Consider the following 21,865-nt stretch of genomic DNA (forward strand, 5'->3'; position numbering starts at 1 on the left):
TTTTAGTAAGTGGGTGATACTTTCTCATAATGTTTTGATTTTACAGGTGGAGGTTCATCTTAGTCATATCAGCTTGCTAGTGGAGTTGTATTGTTGTACGATATGTATTGTAGAAGTTATTAAGGTTTTTGGGTACGAAACCTTTGAACTCAATTTAAAGGCCTCAGAGGCTCTGAAACAAGGTTGTTCCTAGAGTAACTAGCAATTTTTTGGTGTGAGGCATTGTAGTTTAGGAGTCGACAATTCTGAAAATTTCTTATACTTGAAATCTGACATATGGTTTGAAAGATATGGCCTTCGAAAATTGGGTGGCTAAAAATTTAATTAGGTCTGACCCTACATAATAAATAAGAAAATAATAATTAATTGGGGCTTTGTTAGCCTTAAGGGTTAGGGTTAATATCTAGAACCTTTTCGAGAGGTGAAATTTTTCCTATATAAGGAAGACCTGTAGTGATATCTAGGTAGTTTGGGGTGACAGTTTGTAGCTCTATCTTGCAGATTATTGCAAGGAAGGCACTCATTTGGGTTTGCAAATTGTATTTCAAAACTTTGTAATTCTACATTTTCTGTGATAATAAGAAGCCCATATTTTGTTCTTGTAAATTAATGTTATTTCTTTGTTTCTATTTTGTGTTTATGATATTAGGGGGAACACTCTTCATCAAGTGATATTAGATCAAGATTTCTTGAGCATGTAGACATATTGTTGACTGTGAGACATTTGCACCATGACCATAGTTTGGGCTATGTGTATAGATAGATCGTCGATTATGAGGCAGTTTGCACTATGGTTTTAGCGAAAGCACAAAAATACCTCCACGAAGAGAGCATGACTTCCTCAAGCTACTAGTGACCAATGTATAGTTGCCAAACTTCCTCAAGATACAAGGATTTGGAGCATTAAGTGCTCATTGTATGTCCTTCATATCTCGTATCATTGATATATGGTTATGCATATGTTTATACATTAATTTTCTTGGTATTTAGCTTATAGTTTCCTTTATGCTTTTGGAAGAGGTATTTATTGACATAATCAAGTGATTATGGTCTCAATTTCTTTTATTCAATATCCCCATTGTAGAGCTAGATATTTACTAGTTGTACATTGGTGTTGATTGAGGTTTCAACTTTTACACCTTTGTATTTTCGGCCAATTTCATGAATTAGTGTTTCTATGTGATTCAACATTTGCACGGATTCATATTTCTCCATCTTGAATTAACACTTCTGACTTACTAGTTTGTGACTTTTTTGTCTCAAAAGTCTACCAGCCAAGAATTGACATTTGTGTGATCTAACACCTTAGATTGATGTTTTTGCCCATTTTAAATGTCTATGCTCAATTTGATTCCCCATTCAGTTTTGAGAGCCAAGCGTCATGTTTATGCTTTTGGATTGAGTTTTTGAGGGTTCCTAGATGTCTTTCATTCATTCTCAATTTGATTTCAGCTCTAGCTAAGTACCTAAATTGTAATATTTAAATGTAAGTTACATATTCTTCATTTTTTATACTTTAAGGTACATTTTATGTAATACTTTCAAGATGTTTGAGAGTGATTTCAAATTCATAGTTTTTATGTTAATGATTTTAGATATTAACACTTGTTACAAAATTTTAGACTTGGCCTAGTTTTAGGATTCAACATTCTTTCTTCAACATGATTCTCTTGTGGTGACTTAAATGTAATTGAACTTGTCTTGGAAACTTTGACTATAATTTTAAGCCTTCCACTTGTGCCTGCTCATTTGAGGATTGTTGCTTATCTTTATTGTTTATATTTATGGTTATTTGGTAATTAACATGCATGTTTAACAATGTTAGGAACATTCACTTTGGGCTTTATATGAATGTCGATTAGGTGGAGTTAAGGATGGAATTAGTCTCCTTATTTAACTAACCATGAGTTCTTGCCATTTTACCCTCTCATAATTCATGGACATTGTCAAAATCCTTATAGATAAATGTCACAAATGTGTGCTCTCCATCTTGAGTATATGGTTTAGCTATCTTGGAAATTTTGTAAGTGCTTGTTAGTCTTCCGCTTGTGCATGATCATAATGATAGTGAAGTATTTTCTTGCATGTTTGTATCTTTCTTATGTTTAGAGTTATGGGAAGCACATTGTTATATGATGTTTATTCTATGTGTAGTAAAAAAATGCCAAGTGCTTATTTAACCCCTTTGTTCAAAGGTTTTCATGGAAAAGCATTTTATTAGTGAAAACTCCAAATAAAATACCCATCAATATGATAGGGCATACTATCAAAAGAACTAGTAATAACATCATGATATTCCACATATCCTCTAATATAAAATAACCATACACTATCATAGCATCAACAATGATATCGAAAAGAAACAAAAAATGTATTATACTCAAATGCACCCCATAATATCAAAACAAAACCAAAACATGAGAATAATTGAAGAACATTATGTTGTCCTGCATTTTGTCACCACAAATGTAAGTAATAGTACAAACTTTTTCAACTTAGTTTTGCATTTCTCTAAGCTATCCATTATTTAACTAGCTAGCATTGTTCAATCAATTAACTCCAATTGATATAATGAATCCTTTTACTGAAGGCTTTCATCAAATCTTTTTAGAAAACCTTCAATGTCCTTTTTATTATTATTTTGGAGTGTGTGTTTGTTGGCTTTTGGTCCTTCGATTTAACTCAAGTCATTTCTTTGATTTTTCCTTCAATTTAGTCTATTAAGGCTTAATTGGAGTTGACAATCAAAAGATCTGATCATTTTAGTGCCCAAAAAGTGGGCTCTTTAGGTGCAACTACACAAATTAAAATATCATGTTATATTTTGAAGTTGACATTCACTTTTTGAAATATATAACATATATTCACTTTAAGTTATGTTTTTAAGTTACTTTATCATTTTAATTTTTCACTTAAAGCAACTATAGAGCACTTTATGGTATATTTTTAAGTTGAGTTGTTTTTTAATTTTCACTTAAGTAACTATATTAACTATATAATTTGATTTAACTTTTGAATTTTAATTCAAACATCATAGTAAAGATTACTTTTTAAATGATATTTGCACATTATATATTAATATATATAGTGTAAATATTATTTATGACCCATTTAAGTAATATTTGTTCAAAAATTAAATTGACATGTGCTTAATTCATCACTTAAGTTGTGCATAGCATGTCTACAAACACATTTACATGAAAATATGTAATTGCCTCTAGAGACCACGATTTTTGAACAAAAGGGCAATTTTTAAACACATAAAACATGTACATAGATGTGTGTTAAAATGTGCAATGACTCCCAAGAGTGAGACTTGCATATTCAAGTGTTTTCAAAATATGCAGTGACCTTTAGAGAATGCAATTTTGCACTTAAAGTCATTTCTGAACATATTTTAAAATATGTAATGCATTCCCTACTGTGATTTGCATTTGGACTTCTTTTACATGTTAAAACATGCATATGCACTCCCAGAGTGTGATTTGAACAATAAGACTCCATTTACATATTTTTCAAAACATGCATTTTATCCTAGAGAGTGCGATTTGCCTTAAAATACATGCATATGTCTTCATAAAACCCAATTTTGAAGATTGAAGATAAAACTTCATGCTCATGCCCTTGAAGAACATGTTTTTGCTTGAAAACTCTAGATTTACCCTTTCCATGGCACACGATCTCTCCAACTAGAATCATTTTTGCATCTTCATGCATTCCTATGCATTAGACGTTTGATTCCTTGTCAAAAATGACTCATTTCATGGTCTTTTGAGGGCATGTTTTAGCAAAAAAGGTCTAGTTTGGAGTGTTAAAACTCATATTTTTGCTCAAGGAGAGTTCGTTTTGGGGTTTTCATCCTTGTTATTGTTGTTGGCGATCACATTTTTTGCCTTTTAATACCTAAACTGATTCATGCATTGGTGATTAAAGATAACATTTTTGGGCATATCCATAAAAAATGACTCTTCATTGCTCATTTTGAACTCATCATTGCAAGGTTGAAGAGGTCAAAGTTTGTTTTGAGATTTTTTCAAAGTTGGAGCTTTTTGGGCATATCCATAAAAAATGACTCTTCATTGCTCATTTTGAATTCATCATTGCAAGGTTGAAGAGGTCAAAGTTTGTTTTGAGATTTTTTCAAAGTTGGAGCTCCTTTCTCCTTTATTTTTGGCTCTTTAATTCATGCTTATCTTTCTATTTTGATGCATGTTCTAACTTGATGTTGTACACTTATTGATAGAGATGCCATGAAAAGTTCATTTTTCTTTAAAGATGATGAAATTTCTTATTTCCATACTTTTGGATTTCCCCAAACTCCAAACTCGATTTTTCATTTTAAAGTAACTTGCTTGTTGACATGTTTGAGTCTAAGACCAAAGGTATGCATTTCTTTTGTGCTTGTTTTCATGTTTTTTTTTCTTGCTTTCTTGATTTTTTTCATTTGGAAGAAATTGCAAGTTCTTTCCCAAGAACTTGAGCACGTTTCACTTCACTCCACCTTCCACCTCTTCATGCAACATCGTTTCTTTCCTCCATCATTACATGTCATGGTACATTGTATCTCATTCTCCACATGTGATTACATGCATCTCATTTGAAATTTCCATCTACATTTGCATGAAATTTCCATCTTTCATATGCACTTACATATAATCTCATTTTCTATTCCCACATACATTGCATCTCATTCTTCGAACCTAATCGCATGTCATGATTACATGTAAATCTCTTTTCATGTAATTAGATCTTGAGAACCCATTTTTGACTAAAGGTTATTCTTTAAAGGTCAAAATTTTCCATTTGCATGCATTCCCATGCATTCAACTTTCATGCCTTAAGGCATATCCATAAAAGCTCACTTCTACCTCATATTTTTGAAGGATGAACCCCCCGACCCAACGGGCTAGGCTATCCTAGGAAGAAAGCCACTCCCCAGATCTCAAAATAGGCACACCAACATAAGTTATCACCACTGCCCATGTGCAACTACCAACCGAGCCAAGTGCCCTATATAGTGATACCTATCTTAGCAGATCACATTTTGAAGGCCGTTGCTAGGCACACCTTTTGATGCGATAAATCTATGTCCTATGCATTATCGTGCATGGTTTATTCAACACGAGCTTATGCCCTTACCTTACTTTACCTTACCTTAAAATAGTGGGGGTGGGGGTGGAGGCACCCATAGAATTTGAGGTGCACATCTTCTCGAGTAACATTTCAGCCTTTGCATGTGCATGCTATATCCTCTCAAGATCGTTACACTAGATCTTTTAAGTATCTAATCCACACTCCAAACCTTTGTTGTTGATCAAGAGTCAATGTTTTTATGGAAGCGATATCCTCTGATGATGTTTTCACATTTTAGAATTTCCATGTTGCAGTACAAGGACAAGAAATGGCCTCATCCACAAAATCAAAAGCAAAAATGAAATATCAATATGATAAAGAGTTAGCTCATACAACTCCATCTCAGGTTACGTCTATTCTTGATAGTGTGTCAGATACAAAGATCAAGCACGTGGACATGATAAATTTCTTTCAAAGGATAGAAGCTACTGCCAATCATGAGATGAAACACATCAAAAGGAGTAATATTCATTTGGTGTCTACATTCCCTATGGATTCCCTAGAACCAGAATTTGTTCTGGGATGTGCAAAGCATTTTAATCCAAAATATAAAATGATCAAGGATGCAGATGGTAATGTCATTATTATCTTTGACCTTAAGGTTATTGAACAAATTTTCTAAGTACCATAGAGTGTAGAATGTGTGGATTTGACAAAGGAAGCATCTTTGGAAATATGGAATGAAAGCACAGGAACTTATAAAAAATATGTTAATTTATATTGGTTGGATTCCAAGAGAAGTAATTTCTCAAGATGGCCTAAAACCATTCACATATCCAGTTTTAAGCTAGAATACAGAGACTTGATTACCCTTCTTAGTAGAATATGCAGTCTCAGGGATTTTGAACCATGGATGTACAAGTTCATTTTTCAAATCATTAATAATAAAGAACATATCTTTTGGGGAGAGCTTATCACTAGTGCGCTTTGTGAGCAATTGCTCAACGTAGGGACTTCAACACCATTTTATATAAACTCCTACCTTGTTTACATCGTTGTTGCTATGGGTTCTTTTTCAAGACTGTCAACCAAAGGAGATCATCTTCAAGTTTTAATCTGGGAGTATTATGATCAAATTACCTTAACAAATAGTAAATATAACTATAGGAGATTTCAAGGTGCATTTTTTGATCATTTTCGATGCTTGTTTGATAAATAGTTATCTATCTAAAGAGTGTTTGATGAGGCCTGGGATAAGGTTAATAAATATGGTTGCATCTTTATTCAGTTTCCAACCTTTACCTATTTGAGAGTTGAGTATTTCAAAAGACAACCATACACCTAACCGAGGTACGCTACTGCCACAAACATTCTAATGTAGTTGGCCAGACAGCTCATGAGGGTACAGTCCGATCAAAATACTATGCATAAACTAGATTTTGGTATCACCTCTGCCAAACCCTTGGCGATTGCTCACTCCACGATCAATTTAGTACATAAAGAAAATATCATGGAAGCAGAACTTAGTTGATTACACTAAAGAAGTTCAAAGCAAGATATGATTTTGATTACAGAGAGATGAATTCAAGAATTAAGAGAGCATTCACTCATGTTCATTATATAGAAGGCATCTGGATTGATATGCAGACATGAAAATGGACTATTGCAAGTTAACATTGCAATATATTATTGATCTTAATATGCTTGAAATTCCATCTGATCTTCAAATTGAGATGATGATAATATTCTGGATCTAAAATATCATTAGACTGGTTTTGATAAACGATGCCCTTTTCCCATTCAATGGTAGCAAAAGAAAGGTACTTCTATCCTTGATTGATTGCACTCCATCTTGGCAAACACCAATAAATGGTTTAAAATCAAAGGTCTCAAAAGGGTGAATCCTAAGATAGGGGTGGATTGTTGAAGTTTTGGTCCACTTAGAAGGAAGTCACAATTAGAGATTGCAGACAAAGATAGTGCATCTTTCTCAGATATAAAGAAATATCTCAAACTCAAATTAAAAGGTGGAAAAGGATTTAAATCATCTTAGATATCTGAACAAGCTCAAGAGTCAGGAGGAGAATCTGATGAAGGACTTGATACAAAAGATGAGGATGAAAAAAGAGAAGTCATGATCATATCTCCTCCACGACCTCCACAAGCTCATGAACCATCTATGCATGGAGCACCTTTCTTGGGTAAAATAGATGATGATGATGTGAATTCATTCTCCACTGTCTTCACACCTTCTATCCATGTTCTTAAGTAAATACATTGGCACTTCCTATATTTTCAGTGGCTCCTCCCATCTTAACAGCTGAACAATGTGAACACTTCTTCAGCAGCTCCTCCCATTTTAACAACTGAACAATGTGAACACTTAGGGAATGTGTTTGAGGATTTTCCAACCCTGACAAAAGGCCAAGTTTCTCAACTTGATACATCGTTGACTGGTTTTGAGTTGTTCACAACATAATCTCCGTATCATGCACCATGAATTTAGCTGTACAAATTGAGCCATGCTCGGTCACAATAGAGATACAATCAGGATCAATGTCTATGGTCACCACTACACCTATTTCTATAGATGAAAATTTCAATTTTCTCGAATGGTTGAGCAAGATTACAATGAAGAGAAGAAAGATTGTGGTACCCCTAGATAACTTTCCTATTAAGAAAACTAAGTCTAAATCTTTGAAAGATAAGATTGTTTTAAGGATCATAGTTGATTTTGAAAGGACTAAGTTTGTAGAAGTTGTTAAGCCATTGGTGGACAAGCCAATTGAAGAACTTAGCCATTCTAATTACAAGTTCACCAAAGTAGAAATTGGAAAGCAATCCCAACTAGGTTGTTTAAAAGATGCTCAAGATGCACTTGCCAATATATCAAAGAGTAATCATGAATTATGAGAGAAGAAAAATCAGCTCAAACAAGAGGTTGTTCACTTAAATGAGGTCATTCAAAAAAATTCCTCAAAACATGCAATTGTTGCATCCCAAGCACCTAGAGAAAAAAGGATAGTAGAAGCTACAAAGTCTTGGATGGGAGGTCATTTCTGAAGTACAGGCCATTGCAAATATGACTAAAATCCTTGGACATATCAGAGGTGTGGAAGAAATGCTACATGATTTGATTGCATCTTTGACTCGGGAAGTTAAGACTAAGAGAAATTCTAAATGACTGTGATGGTATAGCAAAATTTGATTTGGATGCCATGGTCACATGTGACGTTGTTCCATCTTGTGAAATTTTCTACAGATGTCATGGACTCATGGTCATAATCAAGAGACACTAAGAAAGCTTGTCACAAAGTTGCAAGCAAACTTAGAAGATTGCAAGGGAATACAAATTGGAATCATGTGCAACTTGGGACAAATGGAATGTCAAATTCTTGATGAACATGGTAACTTGATTGCAATTGAAGGAAAGATTTTAGAATAAACAATCAAGGTCAATGTTGATTTAAATTCAAAAGATTTTGGTTCTCATACAATGAACATGTTTTCTTTGTACAAATCCTTAGCTAAGCACTTAAAAGATTCTCTATCGGCAATTTTCAACATTGTGAAATCAGCATATGCCAATGCAGTGATAATAGAAGCCATATTAAAGACAATGGAGATTTTAGATCTTCATACAATGCATGATATCATCATCAAATTCACAGCAAAAAGAACAATCTTTAAGATTGCTAATATGTTTTTGTTTTCATGTTTGTAGATTGAAGGTTGTGTATCACATGAATAATATGTAATTACTTGTAATACGACCTGCATGAGTAGCGACATGTAATCCAATAATTTCTCTTGTTAGTTAGATTAGGTCAATGTTGGTTGAGTTGCTCCCATTTTTTCCTCCTTTTTCTCAACTCCTTTGCCTATATAAAGGAGTGCTCTCATTGTAAAAATCATCTTTATTTTGTATGCAAGAGAGTTGTGGAGAAATTCTGCAAACATAACTTTGATTGTGTAGCACCATTTTCAAAGAACAGTGAATATGAAGAATCAATTGAAACAAAACTTTGATTAAGTGTAATTGTCACTTGTGCAAGTTGGAAGCTTTGACTATGTTTGCATTTGTTATCTTTGATTCATGTGTTTTTTTTGCATTTTTGATAATTGAGTATAAAAAGAGTTAGGAAACAATTAGAGCCAACACTTTGACTAAGAGTGGTTAGTAAGATATATAGACTAGAAGCTTTGATTGTACCTTATATCTATTTCTTGATTCACAAAATAGTTAGAGCCCTTTATTTTTAGAAGTCTTTGTGCCCTAATAGTAAAGATTATCCTTATAGTGTAAAATTAAGACCAGACTTAGAGCCAAACTATTATGCTTTCAACTAGCCTTTGAGTTAGTGTCAGTTTATCGATATCACCGTTTACAATTCTAAATAGAAGTGTAGTTCAAAATTTCATTTTGCCCATTATTCGCTCCGTAGGTAAGTGGATTCTTTCCTAAAAGCTAAAAGGAAAGAATATTGGTAATACCCTTTCAAATCTCTCAACTTCAATAGGAAGAGAGAGCCTTCCCTTTAAAGTAGGAGAGATTGTCTCCCACATTGAGGTTGGTCTACCTATTTTGCAACTAGACTTTACTCAAAACTGTTAGTTGCAAAATATCCACCCAACACATCATAAATGAACTAAGCTTGGATCTAAGTAACCAAGCATATAGTCAATCTTAGAAGGTCTAAGACCCTGAATCAAGTCTACAACAAGTCACAATGAAATGGTTCTCACAGTGAGACATAAAGAAATAAGCAACTTGCCAGTGTAATGACATATAACTCAAATCATCACAAAGACATGATCCTCACATGGATCTAATATGTTCATAAAATAAAAGCATATATCCTTCGAAACATAAGATGAACTTAGCCAATCACAAAAGGCAACAATAAAGCATGCAAAGCCAAAACAAAGCATTACAAAGAGATCACATCCATTAAGATGTCATGCAAAAATGTACAAAGAAAATTTAAGAGGTACCGTATCTATTCAAAATAAAGTCATAAATATAATGCAAACATAAAGGATGTGGCAATTGAGAATTTAAAAAAATAATAATAATAATAAAGAAAAAATAAAATTATAGGTCACTTACACTCCAAGCGCCGAATGTAACCAAGGATTATGTGGGCAACTCTATAGATAAAAAGTTTCAATTCATTAACCATCATTCGATGTCTATGTTGCATGGTTGGTACTCAGTAGACAATTTTCATATATAATATATTTTGAACGTTATAAAGACATTTTTCATAAATGTGAATTGTATTCAGAATTCAAAAGAATATTATTTTAGCGGCTGTTTAAAGCCATAGATATTTTGGACAAATAAAACTAATGTATGGGTATTGAAAAGAAGACCTTGTTTTCTTTGCGTCATATAAACACCAGAATGATCATTTTCATACACATTTATACGACTTCTGTGAAGATTTTAATTGAAATCTATGAATTCGAAGAAATATGACACTGTTGAGATTTCATCCACAAATTAATAATAAATAATTGAATGTGCAAATGATATCAATTAATAGTAGCAAAATTGCAAATATATACATGTTTAATAAACAGGGCTGGATCTCAATTAAGAATGACAACAAATTTCATAATGATTACATCTTTTATAAAATAAAAAAATACATTGCCCTTTGCTATGCATATGGCCAAGTCACCTGGCTCGATCATGTCAAGGGATTGAGAAATTTAAAATGTAACTCTTTCCTAAAATGCCAAAAATGTCTATACCAATGCAAAAATCTGATGAGAGCTGATCTCGACAGGTATACTTGGGAAGGTCATCTACATCATGCTGCCCTCTATTGTATCATCATCATATCAAACAATTTCCATAGGTCCTCATTTTGCAACTACTCTATCATACATGTCCTCACATGCCACTTCACAGAGGTCGCCCAATGCTAAAGTTCTCCACTGCTTAATTCAGTCCAGCATAATAGTGGAAAAGCATAATTGATAAAACTTTGCAAATGTTGCAATAATATTAGTTAGAGTTACAGGATTACACCTCATCTGTCCATGCTTCTGGTGCACCATTTATATTTAGGCTTTTTGGCAAGGAATTCGTTTTATCTAAGCATGACTAGTTTTGTGAATAATCCGACTTTTCAGCCACAAATTATACTAATCAATTTTTTCCTCTGTTTCTGATGTCAGGAATCCCAGATCCCTAAGTCTGTGAAAAAAATTGAAAAGCCTGAGATGGAAAGATTTTCATTTTCCGGGTCCTGCTTCTGTCAGCTCATTTGAATTGTACTGATAAAGTTAATATGTGGGTTATCAATTGTTTCATCATTAACAATGAAATGTAGAAAGATTCAGTTAAAATTCACCATCATTCTCATGACTGCCATCTACAATGGATTTATTTAAATCATCTTCTTGGAGATTCTCTTTCTGTATAATTCGCTTCTGTTCTGATAAATTTTCTTCAAGAGCTCCAGATAGAGAATTTGGCTGCCCGTCTTTTACATTTTCCCTGATGATACTTGAACCTATAACCGACTGAGTTTTAGAAAAAGATTGAAAATCTTCCCAGTCTTCTGCTGGGAAAACAGTTTCCTGTTTGGGCATATTTTCTGAAGCTGAGTCATATTGATCCGTGTCTTTAGAAATTACTGTGTTGGAGACTGGAAAAGACTGAAAACTGTCCCAGTCGTCATCTTCTACATCACTCAGACTATCATCTGCTTTAACCCTAGGGGAGATAGACTTGCTAGAGTTTGGCTCCAACGGTATCTCTGATTTAGTAGCTGATGACTGAACAATCAGTTTTGGAACAGGCAGACTATTAGGCAAACTTGTCTTGGTCTCTTGAGCAACTGAAGCTCGAATAATGTCCTGCACAGGAAGAATGGCTATTAGATGCAGTCTGTGACCACCAACACAATGCTTACTACAAACAATATTGAGGTGTATAAATGCAACATTATGCACAAATAGTCAAAAAATGGGTTAAAATGGTCCACAAGTCTAAAGATTGCCATGCCATTTTTGTGTGCTTCATTTATTCACAATAAACTCTTGCAAATGTTTGATTTCAGATATAGAAAGAACTTAATCGTGCTGACTGATATTCATGTAACAAATTGGGTAAGTAGCCATCCATTTATATGGAAAAAGAAAATGCAAAAGTTATAATGGTTATCAAGTTTCTATCCACATGATACATTATTGATGTTTTAGAACAATGTGAATGCCATATTTAGCTCAAAATACCAGCAAGAGTAATATGCAAGATACCTCAACATGGAACCTCTAGTCAGCAACCTGACATACCATTCCCAAGTAATCTTTCTTGTGCTGTATTGTAATATAATTTGATGCATTTTTTTGGCAACAGAAACTATTGCCCGTGAATTAAAGTAATGTTTTGAAATGTTGCAACAATTATAGAATATAGACACATTTAAAAGCATTGTATCAGATAATGGAAGGGTTTTCTCTGCTAATTGACCTGAAGTTTTTGTCTAATATCAACTGGCATTCCTTGCAAAACAGCTCTGAACTGTGTAGCAGATGATGGAACATTGACAAGATGTGATACAAGCTTCATTGCCACAGTTCTCAAACCGGTACATGCCTGCAATGTTACAACACAATAAAGTCAATTAACTCATAAATTTGTACAAATCTTAATTTCTAATTTTTCTTGTAAGGAAGATTAAAAAAAGGAAACTAAGTACCAAGCAACTATACATGATAAATAAGAGCCAGGCTTGATTATACCTGTGAATTTTCTTCAGTGTCTACAGAGAAGGACATAATTATTGCTTGTAAAAGCAAATTAAGGACATCCTGTTGGGATTCGCTGGCTTCTATTAAAGTGTATAGGAGGAGGAAAAGTTTTAAACTTTCACCAACAGATGACGCTAGCTCACTTGTCATTAATTTCTGCAGCTATAAGTGAAATATGTTAGAACACCATCACATGTTGTAATAATGAGTTCAAAGAGAATAATTAGGTCACTTGATATAAAAATATATATTTCAATACAAATATAGAAATATATGCATTCCTACACAAATACCTGTGTTGAATTTTGAATTAGTGAGAAAACATCACTAGCAAGCTCTCCCATGATAAGAAGAGCTACTGTGTAGTTGTTATTCTTGGGATTCTCCGCCACAGCTGTTTGCAGGATTGTTCTCAATGCATGCAATCCAGCCATCTGAACCTAAAAACATTAAAATACAATAATGCCTATCAACTTTCCTACTAATTATTTTATGTTTTTTGAAAATGCAGATCAATGCAAAACATACCTGCACATTAGAATCTAGAAGGATTTTACGAAGACAATTGATGCAAGGTTTCTGTACAGCACTCCAGATGTTTTCTTTGATGTTAGGTTCATCTGAAGAATTATTTAAAAGTAGAACTGATCTTGTCAAATTTATCATTATTCCAAGCAAACGTGTTAATTTCTCAAAGAGGTCCTTGGATGCTTCACTAGTTTCTTGTCTGTGAAGTTTTTCAAAGTGCTGTTCACAATCTTGTGCAATGGTTTGCATCAAAGATCCTAAAAGAATTTCTATCTGGTCCCTGCTCTTTTCATCCAAGCAGCTTTCACCTGTAGTCACAGGTGTTAAAACAACTATTTAAAGATCATTAGAAAGGGGAAAAGGAATTCCATCCCAGTACCTGTTTAGACATAGATTACCGTTTTTTATTTAACGATACAACTCATACTTTCCAATAGATTACAAGGTTTAATATGCTAGAATTCCTGTTCTTATAGATGTAAACAATGGGAACATTACAATTTCAGAACATATATTCATTGGCAGGTAGAAATAAGCATTCTTGCATTGAAGATGTTGCTATGTTCCAAATGATAGGCAGAAGTTTTTAACATTAGAGTACCTAACAAAAATATTCATGCAAGCAAATAATATTTACAGGAAGAAATGTTACAAACCAGTAAATTGTGCTGTCAATTGAGCTGCAATGTCTCCTATAAATGCAGCAACCATAGACATGGATGGTGCAATTGGAGCTGGAAGAACGTATCCATAGCTTGCATAAAGCAGGGTTGATGCCATTTGTGTCTGTGTCTTTGGACCAGAGTAAGCAGGTCAAACTTAAAATGTATTCCAAATTTAATATTGTGAAAATTACGAAGACTTCAGTGGAATGATTCATGCAATTTCACATCTAAAGGATACCATCTACAATGTTTATTTAGTTTACAAGAATCCTTGCTATTTATGGACATTTGATCATCCTTTTGTAACTCAAAGAAACAAAGCAACTTTCGGAGTAAAGCTTCTCAAAAAATTATCCTCCAAATTTTAAGGTTCTACATTTAGAGTGACAGATTAACTGTTTAAATAAAAATATATGAAAGATGGACAATTAATACAAATAAGGAGCAAAATAAGTGATAACAAACCTTAGAGTTTAGCCGGAAAATAAGTCTCTCAGACATACGTAATGATGAGGCAATTAGATCAATGTATCTTGGAAAATTGGATTCATCACTACAATAAAATAATTAGGTCAATATCAAGACATACCATTACTTCAAATTAAATCATTGGTACTTGCAGCCACAAACTACAAATAAGATAAAGAAACAGGATTTTGTTGAAATACTTAGATCATAATTTACACATCATTCAGCAATTGTATACATTGGTCAGCCAAAATGCCAAAACATATTAATTTATGCAAAATATCTTGAGTTGATGTGAAAAGACAAAACATGACGTGCATGAAGAAACCTTTTCACCAAGTAATGATACCTTCGAAATAGTTTATGCATGCAATGCATACACAGCTCACTTATTGTAAAAGAAAAGCTTTCATCCATGAAGTATTCATTTGGAGAAAATTCAACAACCTGTTACATTTAAAATAAATCCCATTCATTAGAAGATAACCCATCTGAATACTTTCTCCCAAGGAATACTTATTACCTATAAACAAAAGCAACAATTGATAATGAGATATTACATTTCAAGGTCTAAAACAAACAAAATAGACACTTTAACAAAGACAACCTGAGCTATGTTGCATTGACATTTAAATGAGAATCAGAGAGATATAGAAATGGAAAAATGAATTGAATAAGTTATTTGTGGAAATAAAAGCTAAATCAGAATAATGATGAATTTTATATCTTAAAAAGGAGAATGTTAGCACAAAAGGGGATATGTCTGCAATGGATCAAGTTTGACCTTTTTTTTGACTTGACGAGGTGATAAACAAATTTTGTTTGTGGCTATGGATGATGTTTCGAAGGAGATTTTGATAGTAATTGACCTACTTAAGGTGATAATGGTATGGACTAGATTGAGCATGTGACACGACTTTCATGCAATAAGATAAATTTATTAATGTCCAACAAGAGACCACAAAGAGGGTCAAAGGAATTGTCAGTACACAACAAGAGAGGCCAGCCAACAATGGGAACACCAAACGGTGCCCGGGGAAAGCAGAAACAACAATAAACAAAAGAGTCAAGAACCAAGAGCAGCCATTCGCAATAGGCTAATCATGCTCCGTCGCGAAGAAGAAACCCAGGACCGAGAGATATGGCCCAGAGCGAGAGGAAATCTTGTGATGTAGCTGAATACAATTGGAAGTGGAGAGCATCTGCCGAGAGTAACTCTGACAAGGCTGCACAGATCTGGTGCGCTTGGGGTTATGGGGAACATGCAACCACTTGGTACCCTGATTTGGGGATACTACTGAGAAGGAGGTGATGAGCTGATCTGCGATCTACCTTGAAGGAGACATGATCTAAATGGTGTGGTTCCGTAGTCTCATGGTCTCTTGAAGGTAAGGGCCAAACACCGCTGATCTTTAAAATTGAAGGAGGAAAGAGACCAACAATCCCTGAAAAGGCAGTAAAACCTCCCTCTAACCTCATAGTAAGAAGTACATCAGAAAATGAAGGGTGTCTTCGTCTCAAGTTCCCCCATGTCACAAAGCCGACAAATCCTATCATCTCTATCAATCTAGTGATCCATTTGGATACAAAGCTAGTGAGAACCTACACTAAATGACCTTAGTGAGATGCACAACGCAATGATGAGAGAGGTGAGAAGGCTGCACAATCATCCCATCTTGGAGGTCAATAAACTGCTCAACGTAAAAGGCCGTCCTAGGCAGAAAACCCCCTAAAGGGCAGACCTAAGTGATAAGGATATACTGCTTGTAGGTGTTCATCTGACATGCCCGTTCAACTCTTGACAGGAAGGGAGGAGGTGAGCAAGCACATCAAAGGAGTACCAGAAAGGGGTAAGACAGTCCATCTCAATCCCCATAAACCTCAGAAAAGCAGAAGCCTAAGCAAACTAACATTGGGCCCAACCAGTGGACTCAGCACCTGTAACCACCTCAAAAGAGCGATAGGCCAAGTAAGAGTACCTGTGCTGCCCCTCAGCAGAATCTGCAAAGCATTGAAGGTGATGGAGCAACCAATCCGACTTGAAGGTAGCACTGAGTTTGAAAGAGTGTGCCCCAATCTTGGTCAAAATAATACTGTGGGGAACCCCTTTGTGGCACCTGATGATATGTCTAAGAAGAGGGTTCTGGACCCTCTCTACAGAAGCCCAATCCAACTCCAAAAGAGCACGCCCTCAGACAACTGAGTTGTAAAACACTGTTGGTCTGATCAGAGTATCCAGGAGGGCCATCTTGGATGCGGTGTCTTGGAAATGATGTTGAAATCACTGTCTCTCAAATAAAGCCACTTTTTCCTTCAGAATTACAATAATTGTATACTATTAGACCCTACAAAATAATGGAAGTCTTATCTGTAACTACACAATAAAGTACACCCCTATTTACAATGCCCCTCAAAAGTTTCTACCTACAGTGAAGAAAACAAGTTAGTCCCACCTTCATTAAGCTGTTAATCACCCTTTGGGGAGAAGTATGATTTACATCACTTGAAGGAGCTTTCTACTCTGACATGAGTTGTGCTTTATATTTATGTACAAGGTAGACTTGCATAGCAATCTTACAAGTGATGCCAATTTTAGGTAATAGAAGGGTTGAAAGGGGTTCTATAGGGTCTTGGGTTTAGTAAATTTTATCATAATAAAAGAGTTTTTTAGTCATTATGAAGCGTACAACAAAGTCAAGTTTTGCAAAAAATTTCATGCCATGGCCTTTATTGAGAATATTTGAACTTAGACCAAAATAGTTAGTAATCACATTACTTCCAAGAGTTATGTTCCAAGTGAAATTGTGACCTTTGTGATGACAGAGAAAATTCCGTTTGTTAGTAGTTTCCTAGAAAAGAAAATGTACTCACTTTCCCTTCAATCTAAAACGAATGAGTTATAATACATTATTACTGGTGATGACCAAAGCAAAACATTAAGTTCTCAGTCAGACATATAGTAAACACTGCAGGTGATAGGGCATTGAATATATAATTGTAAATAATAGTATTTCTATAAGTTTAAGGTTAAAACCAACCTCATAAAGTTCAACTCTATATGTTTGTTGCTGTAAAATGATGCTTGGTTTAGTTGTCATGCAAGGTTACAAAATTGGAGAGTCTCCTAATACAGATTAGATAATATGATAACCTTCAAGTCTTCAACTAAACAGTGAGATAAATTAATTTCATTTATAAATTTTTTGTATCCAAGATCTTTAAAAATGAGATTTGTGATTCAAACATGACTAGCTAAGAGAGAAACACTTTGAGAAAGAAATTAAGAATTCAAACATCAATTAAGAACTAATGGTGGAAAAGAGGTCAGAACACAGCTATTGATGCTGGAGAAAGATTCGACAAGTACATTTTCTAGGAAATAAGTTCTGACAAATACCTGTTCCAGAATTGATGAGACCAAAGTGATGGTCTGTGGAGAGTTGATATATCCAGGGTACATAAGTATCTACAATAGAAAAATTAAAAAACTAGTTAAGCACAAAAAATTCAACAAGCATATTCCCATTTGATGTAGATTGCAAAGAATTCTCATATATTTTCGGAAACTATCAAGGTTATCAAAGGTGGTTGGTAACTTAAAATTCAATGCATTCAAATATCTCACTCAGTGCTTTTTCTAGAATATGAAACATACATGGTATCAATTAGTTAGATACCCTGATAATATTATATAGTAAAGCTGAATTACTGCCTCCTTGATCAATGTGACTTTCAAAAACAATCATCACAGCTTGATCTAACTTTCTAATACAACAACTAATTGTTAGAATAATCAAAGGTCATCAAGAAGAAGTAAACTTGTACAACCTAAAATTTCAACAAACAAATAACTGCTTTTGTGAAGCATTACACTCAACATTATTTAGACAAACAGCATAAACAATTACCCAATTAAGAATTTTGGTTACTAATTATATTGCTTTTAGAAAAGCATTCAAGAAAATAATGTTCTAGCATGCTTCTGAAATTTGGAATTCTTCATATAGTCAATTTAAAATAACTAAATTAAAACTAAGGAAAACACCCTAGACCCAAAGATAAATGATCACCTGCAAGAGCTCGAGGCAAAGCTTTTGGGAAATCATTTCTTGATTGTAAAATCCTTGGTTTGACAGGCACTGAATTGCATATAAGGCAACTAATTGTGAGCTCATGGGCGGAGGTATTTCCGCAGCTAATTTTCCATTCACACTGTAGGTGCAGGAGCTGGAGAATTGCTTCAATTTTTCACTTTTTGCCTCATGCCGTCCCTCAAACAAAATCAGCATAGCAAGACCCCAAAGCAAATGGAAATCTCTTGTTTCCAATTTAACCATTACATGACTGGAGGTGTACATAACAGGGGACATGTCATGCTCAAACTTTGCTGGGGCTGCATCCAAGGTTGCAGCTTGAAGAATTACTGGCCAGATTTCACTTAGATATGGATGCACAACTGACGAAATGGCTGCTGATTGAATACCATCAAGAAATGGCTTGTACTGCCCATTCAAATAAGACCAAAGAAAACATTTTAGTGCAGAAAGCATAATTATTTTAGAAAGCATGTTAAAAGGAATATCTTATATTGCAAATATTTTAAGAATCAATATACCTTTCTCTTTGAGAGTATGTGCGTATGCAGAAATACATGATCTTGAAGAAGTCCAATCCAGCAACGACCAAGGAAGGTTGAGTTCTTTAAAAATAAAGGTACTAAGGATGAATATTCTGTATTACTAAGACCGTTTTTAATGCAGTAATATGCATATGTCTTTACAGCTGCATGAGCTGCCAGAAGCCTAATTTTAACCTGCAATGTGCAAGAAAGCTGCCTTTAATTCAAAAACCCAAATAAGGAGTAAATCCTATTCACATCAGAGGGAAAAGAAAATAATGAAATACTTTAACATCTAAACATGAATAAACGGCTAAAGAGGAAAACATCATATCAGGTATACTATCTTGGAAGTGCTTGTGATAGCTAAGATCAAAGAAATTAAATGGATTATCAACATATTTTAAATGTTGAGTTTGTAATATAGACAAGGGTACATTGAAATAGGTTATGCACAAAGTTAATGTTTGGTATGTTCTGCAACTAGAGGATCATAGTGCATGAGTTTCCTTTCAAATAAGGAAGCAGTATCTGACAAAAATAATACAATACTTTAAAGATACACTCACCTTACAACTAACCCATTCGGCAAATGAAGGGTAGTAAAGGCTTTCAAAGTCACCTAAAGGCCGTGATATCATAGAAAACATGCGTTCAAGTACCACTTGATCCCCACTTGCAATGCTGCTTGTTAAAATCTGCCAAAAATTGTAATTTAGTATTCTTAAAGTAAACATATAGAAAATCAAAATCAATAATAAAATGAGTTTTAACACCCACATTGATGTTACCTTTGTGGCCAGCTGAAAACCTGTATCCAAGAGAATTGGACCAGCAGATGCATCTACGGCTGTTCGAACAGCAGAAACAAGTTGTGCCTGGTTTTGAGGGTGTTTTCAGTGACATAATATTTAAAAATAAATACCTACTGTTAGATTCAATAATTTGACAAATATTACTGGAAAAAAACAATTAAAACTAAATATTCACTTCAACAAAACTTTGTGTTCTTCAGTCTTTGATGTTTCATTCACAGTGCTGCATTATGGAGTTCTTAAACATAGAATGTCATCACTGTGCTAGTGTTTTAAGATGGCATTAATGTTGTGATTCAAGTTTTAAATCATTAATGGAATAATATAATATTAGGATCTTTAAAGAGAAATCAATTAGCACACTACATAGGAGTGGCATTCTTGTTTGCTTCAAGAGCTGATGACATCATACTAAATTTGAAGATCATTATGTTGCTATTTCTTCTTCCTCAACTGCTAAAATAAGGAATAAGTCAGTCAAATTGTCAATTCAAAAACAGTGATGATTGCCTATAAGATGAATCTATGACATTTATATACAAACATGTAATGCATAGAAGCCTACATCATATGGGGAATAAATTGGCAAACCAAAGGAGTATGATTTTTGAAAAAAATTGTGAAAATTTTGAATTTACAAAAAAAGTGAAAATTTGAAGAAAAACAGCCAATAAGTACTTTAAAAAAATTAAATGGCATTTCTACAGCATAATGACATTGAGGGCAACTAAAATATAGAAGCCAACCCATTAGCTGTAGAAAAATATTTTCATTTTATATATTCATATTGCTGATTACGTTGCATAAAACATAGCATAATATCATAGAAAATAAGTAGATGGGGACAAAAGTCAAAATGTCAATTTCAATATAGTTTGTGACTTTGTACAAAGTCAATATATAAACTAAATACAAAGTTCCAAAAAATTAAATTTAGCCAGTTACATGCTAGAAGACTCCTGCCATGATAATGCTTTTCCTTGAAAAGTGCCTTCCCTAACTCCTGTAACAATATGAGTTGAAAGCCTCACTTCTTCCATGACTTCCAGATCATCATGCTCAATTACATAATAATCATCATCATTAGTAAGAGCAGCAATCCACTTAGAGCCCGGATCAATCTCATCAAGGTCAATTGGGGAGTTCTCTAAGTTAATGCATTCGCTCTTGGAAGGTGAAATTCAAGATTCAGTTCATTGTAAAGTTGGATTCAAATTGAATTCGCTAAGGACCTTGTAAGAATCTTGGACGAATTTGGAAGACTTTTGATTTGGATAGAGGTACTTGAAACACATTTGGGGCAAATTTTATTGAAAATGTCATTTCAATTGACATTTTTTATAAAGTTTTTTTGCCAACTTAGTTCTATTTGATCAACCAACCCTAAAAGTGACCACTAAAAATTACAAAAAGGTTGTTATATATGTCATTTGTGCCTTTGTAAATGAAAAGAAAAACTTCTTGCCTCCATTGCTAAACTTTCTTGTTTGGTTGCCATTGCTCAAGGAGTGTTGACAGGTGATTGTTGCATGCTCTAAGGTTGTTTCTAAGCTATTCCATCGTGGTTGCAAGTGTGGACAACTCCCCAAAGAAATTGAAGAGGAAGATTTTACCATTTTGTGCTTCTAATTTGCAATGACAAAATGATGATGATTTTTTGATGGTTAATTATTGATGCTCACATGATTGCTTTTGAGCCAAAACATTGATATGGTGGTGTATTTCAGCATTTTGTTATGTCATTTGGACTAAGACATTAATATATGTGGTAATATATTTTGCTATGTTGCTTTAATATTAGCACAGTGGTGTATGAACGTATTTGCTGCTGCACATATATTGGAGTTCCATGACTACATTAATTGTGCGAGTAGTCCAAGTTGCTAAGCCAAGTAGACATTGTTGAGATTTTATGACTCGGCTCGAGT

The 21,865-nt window shown here is 34.1% G+C and overlaps 1 protein-coding gene across 8 annotated transcripts in view; it reads right to left on the reverse strand.

Moving 5' to 3' along the window:
- Window positions 1–10,566: 10,566 nt before the first annotated feature.
- Window positions 10,567–21,865, reverse strand: part of SWEETIE (HEAT repeat-containing protein) — a 314,166-nt gene continuing 302,867 nt past the window's right edge. For 4 of the 8 annotated variants that reach the window (XM_089806951.1, XM_089806947.1, XM_089806950.1 and 1 more), the window contains exons 36-48: window positions 19,914–20,000; window positions 19,692–19,820; window positions 19,120–19,317; window positions 18,575–19,006; window positions 17,902–17,970; window positions 14,854–14,951; window positions 14,502–14,589; window positions 14,028–14,163; window positions 13,372–13,679; window positions 13,137–13,283; window positions 12,835–13,005; window positions 12,563–12,688; window positions 10,567–11,946 (exon numbers count right to left, since the gene is read on the reverse strand). In XM_089806951.1, the coding sequence (XP_089663077.1) occupies window positions 11,428–11,946; window positions 12,563–12,688; window positions 12,835–13,005; window positions 13,137–13,283; window positions 13,372–13,679; window positions 14,028–14,163; window positions 14,502–14,589; window positions 14,854–14,951; window positions 17,902–17,970; window positions 18,575–19,006; window positions 19,120–19,317; window positions 19,692–19,820; window positions 19,914–20,000 (2,508 nt within the window). In that variant the 3' untranslated portion in view covers window positions 10,567–11,427. Of the gene's footprint in view, window positions 11,947–12,562; window positions 12,689–12,834; window positions 13,006–13,136; window positions 13,284–13,371; window positions 13,680–14,027; window positions 14,164–14,501; window positions 14,590–14,853; window positions 14,952–16,521; window positions 16,816–17,901; window positions 17,971–18,574; window positions 19,007–19,119; window positions 19,318–19,691; window positions 19,821–19,913; window positions 20,001–21,865 lie in introns of those variants that run through there. The other 4 variants (XM_089806948.1, XM_089806952.1, XM_089806949.1 and 1 more) reach the window with 3 other exon arrangements.

The sequence above is a fragment of the Cupressus sempervirens genome, chromosome 10 (assembly GCF_028749045.1).
Source record: "Cupressus sempervirens isolate cs-2001-9-10 chromosome 10, ASM2874904v1, whole genome shotgun sequence".
NCBI classification, from domain to species: Eukaryota; Viridiplantae; Streptophyta; class Pinopsida; order Cupressales; family Cupressaceae; genus Cupressus; species Cupressus sempervirens.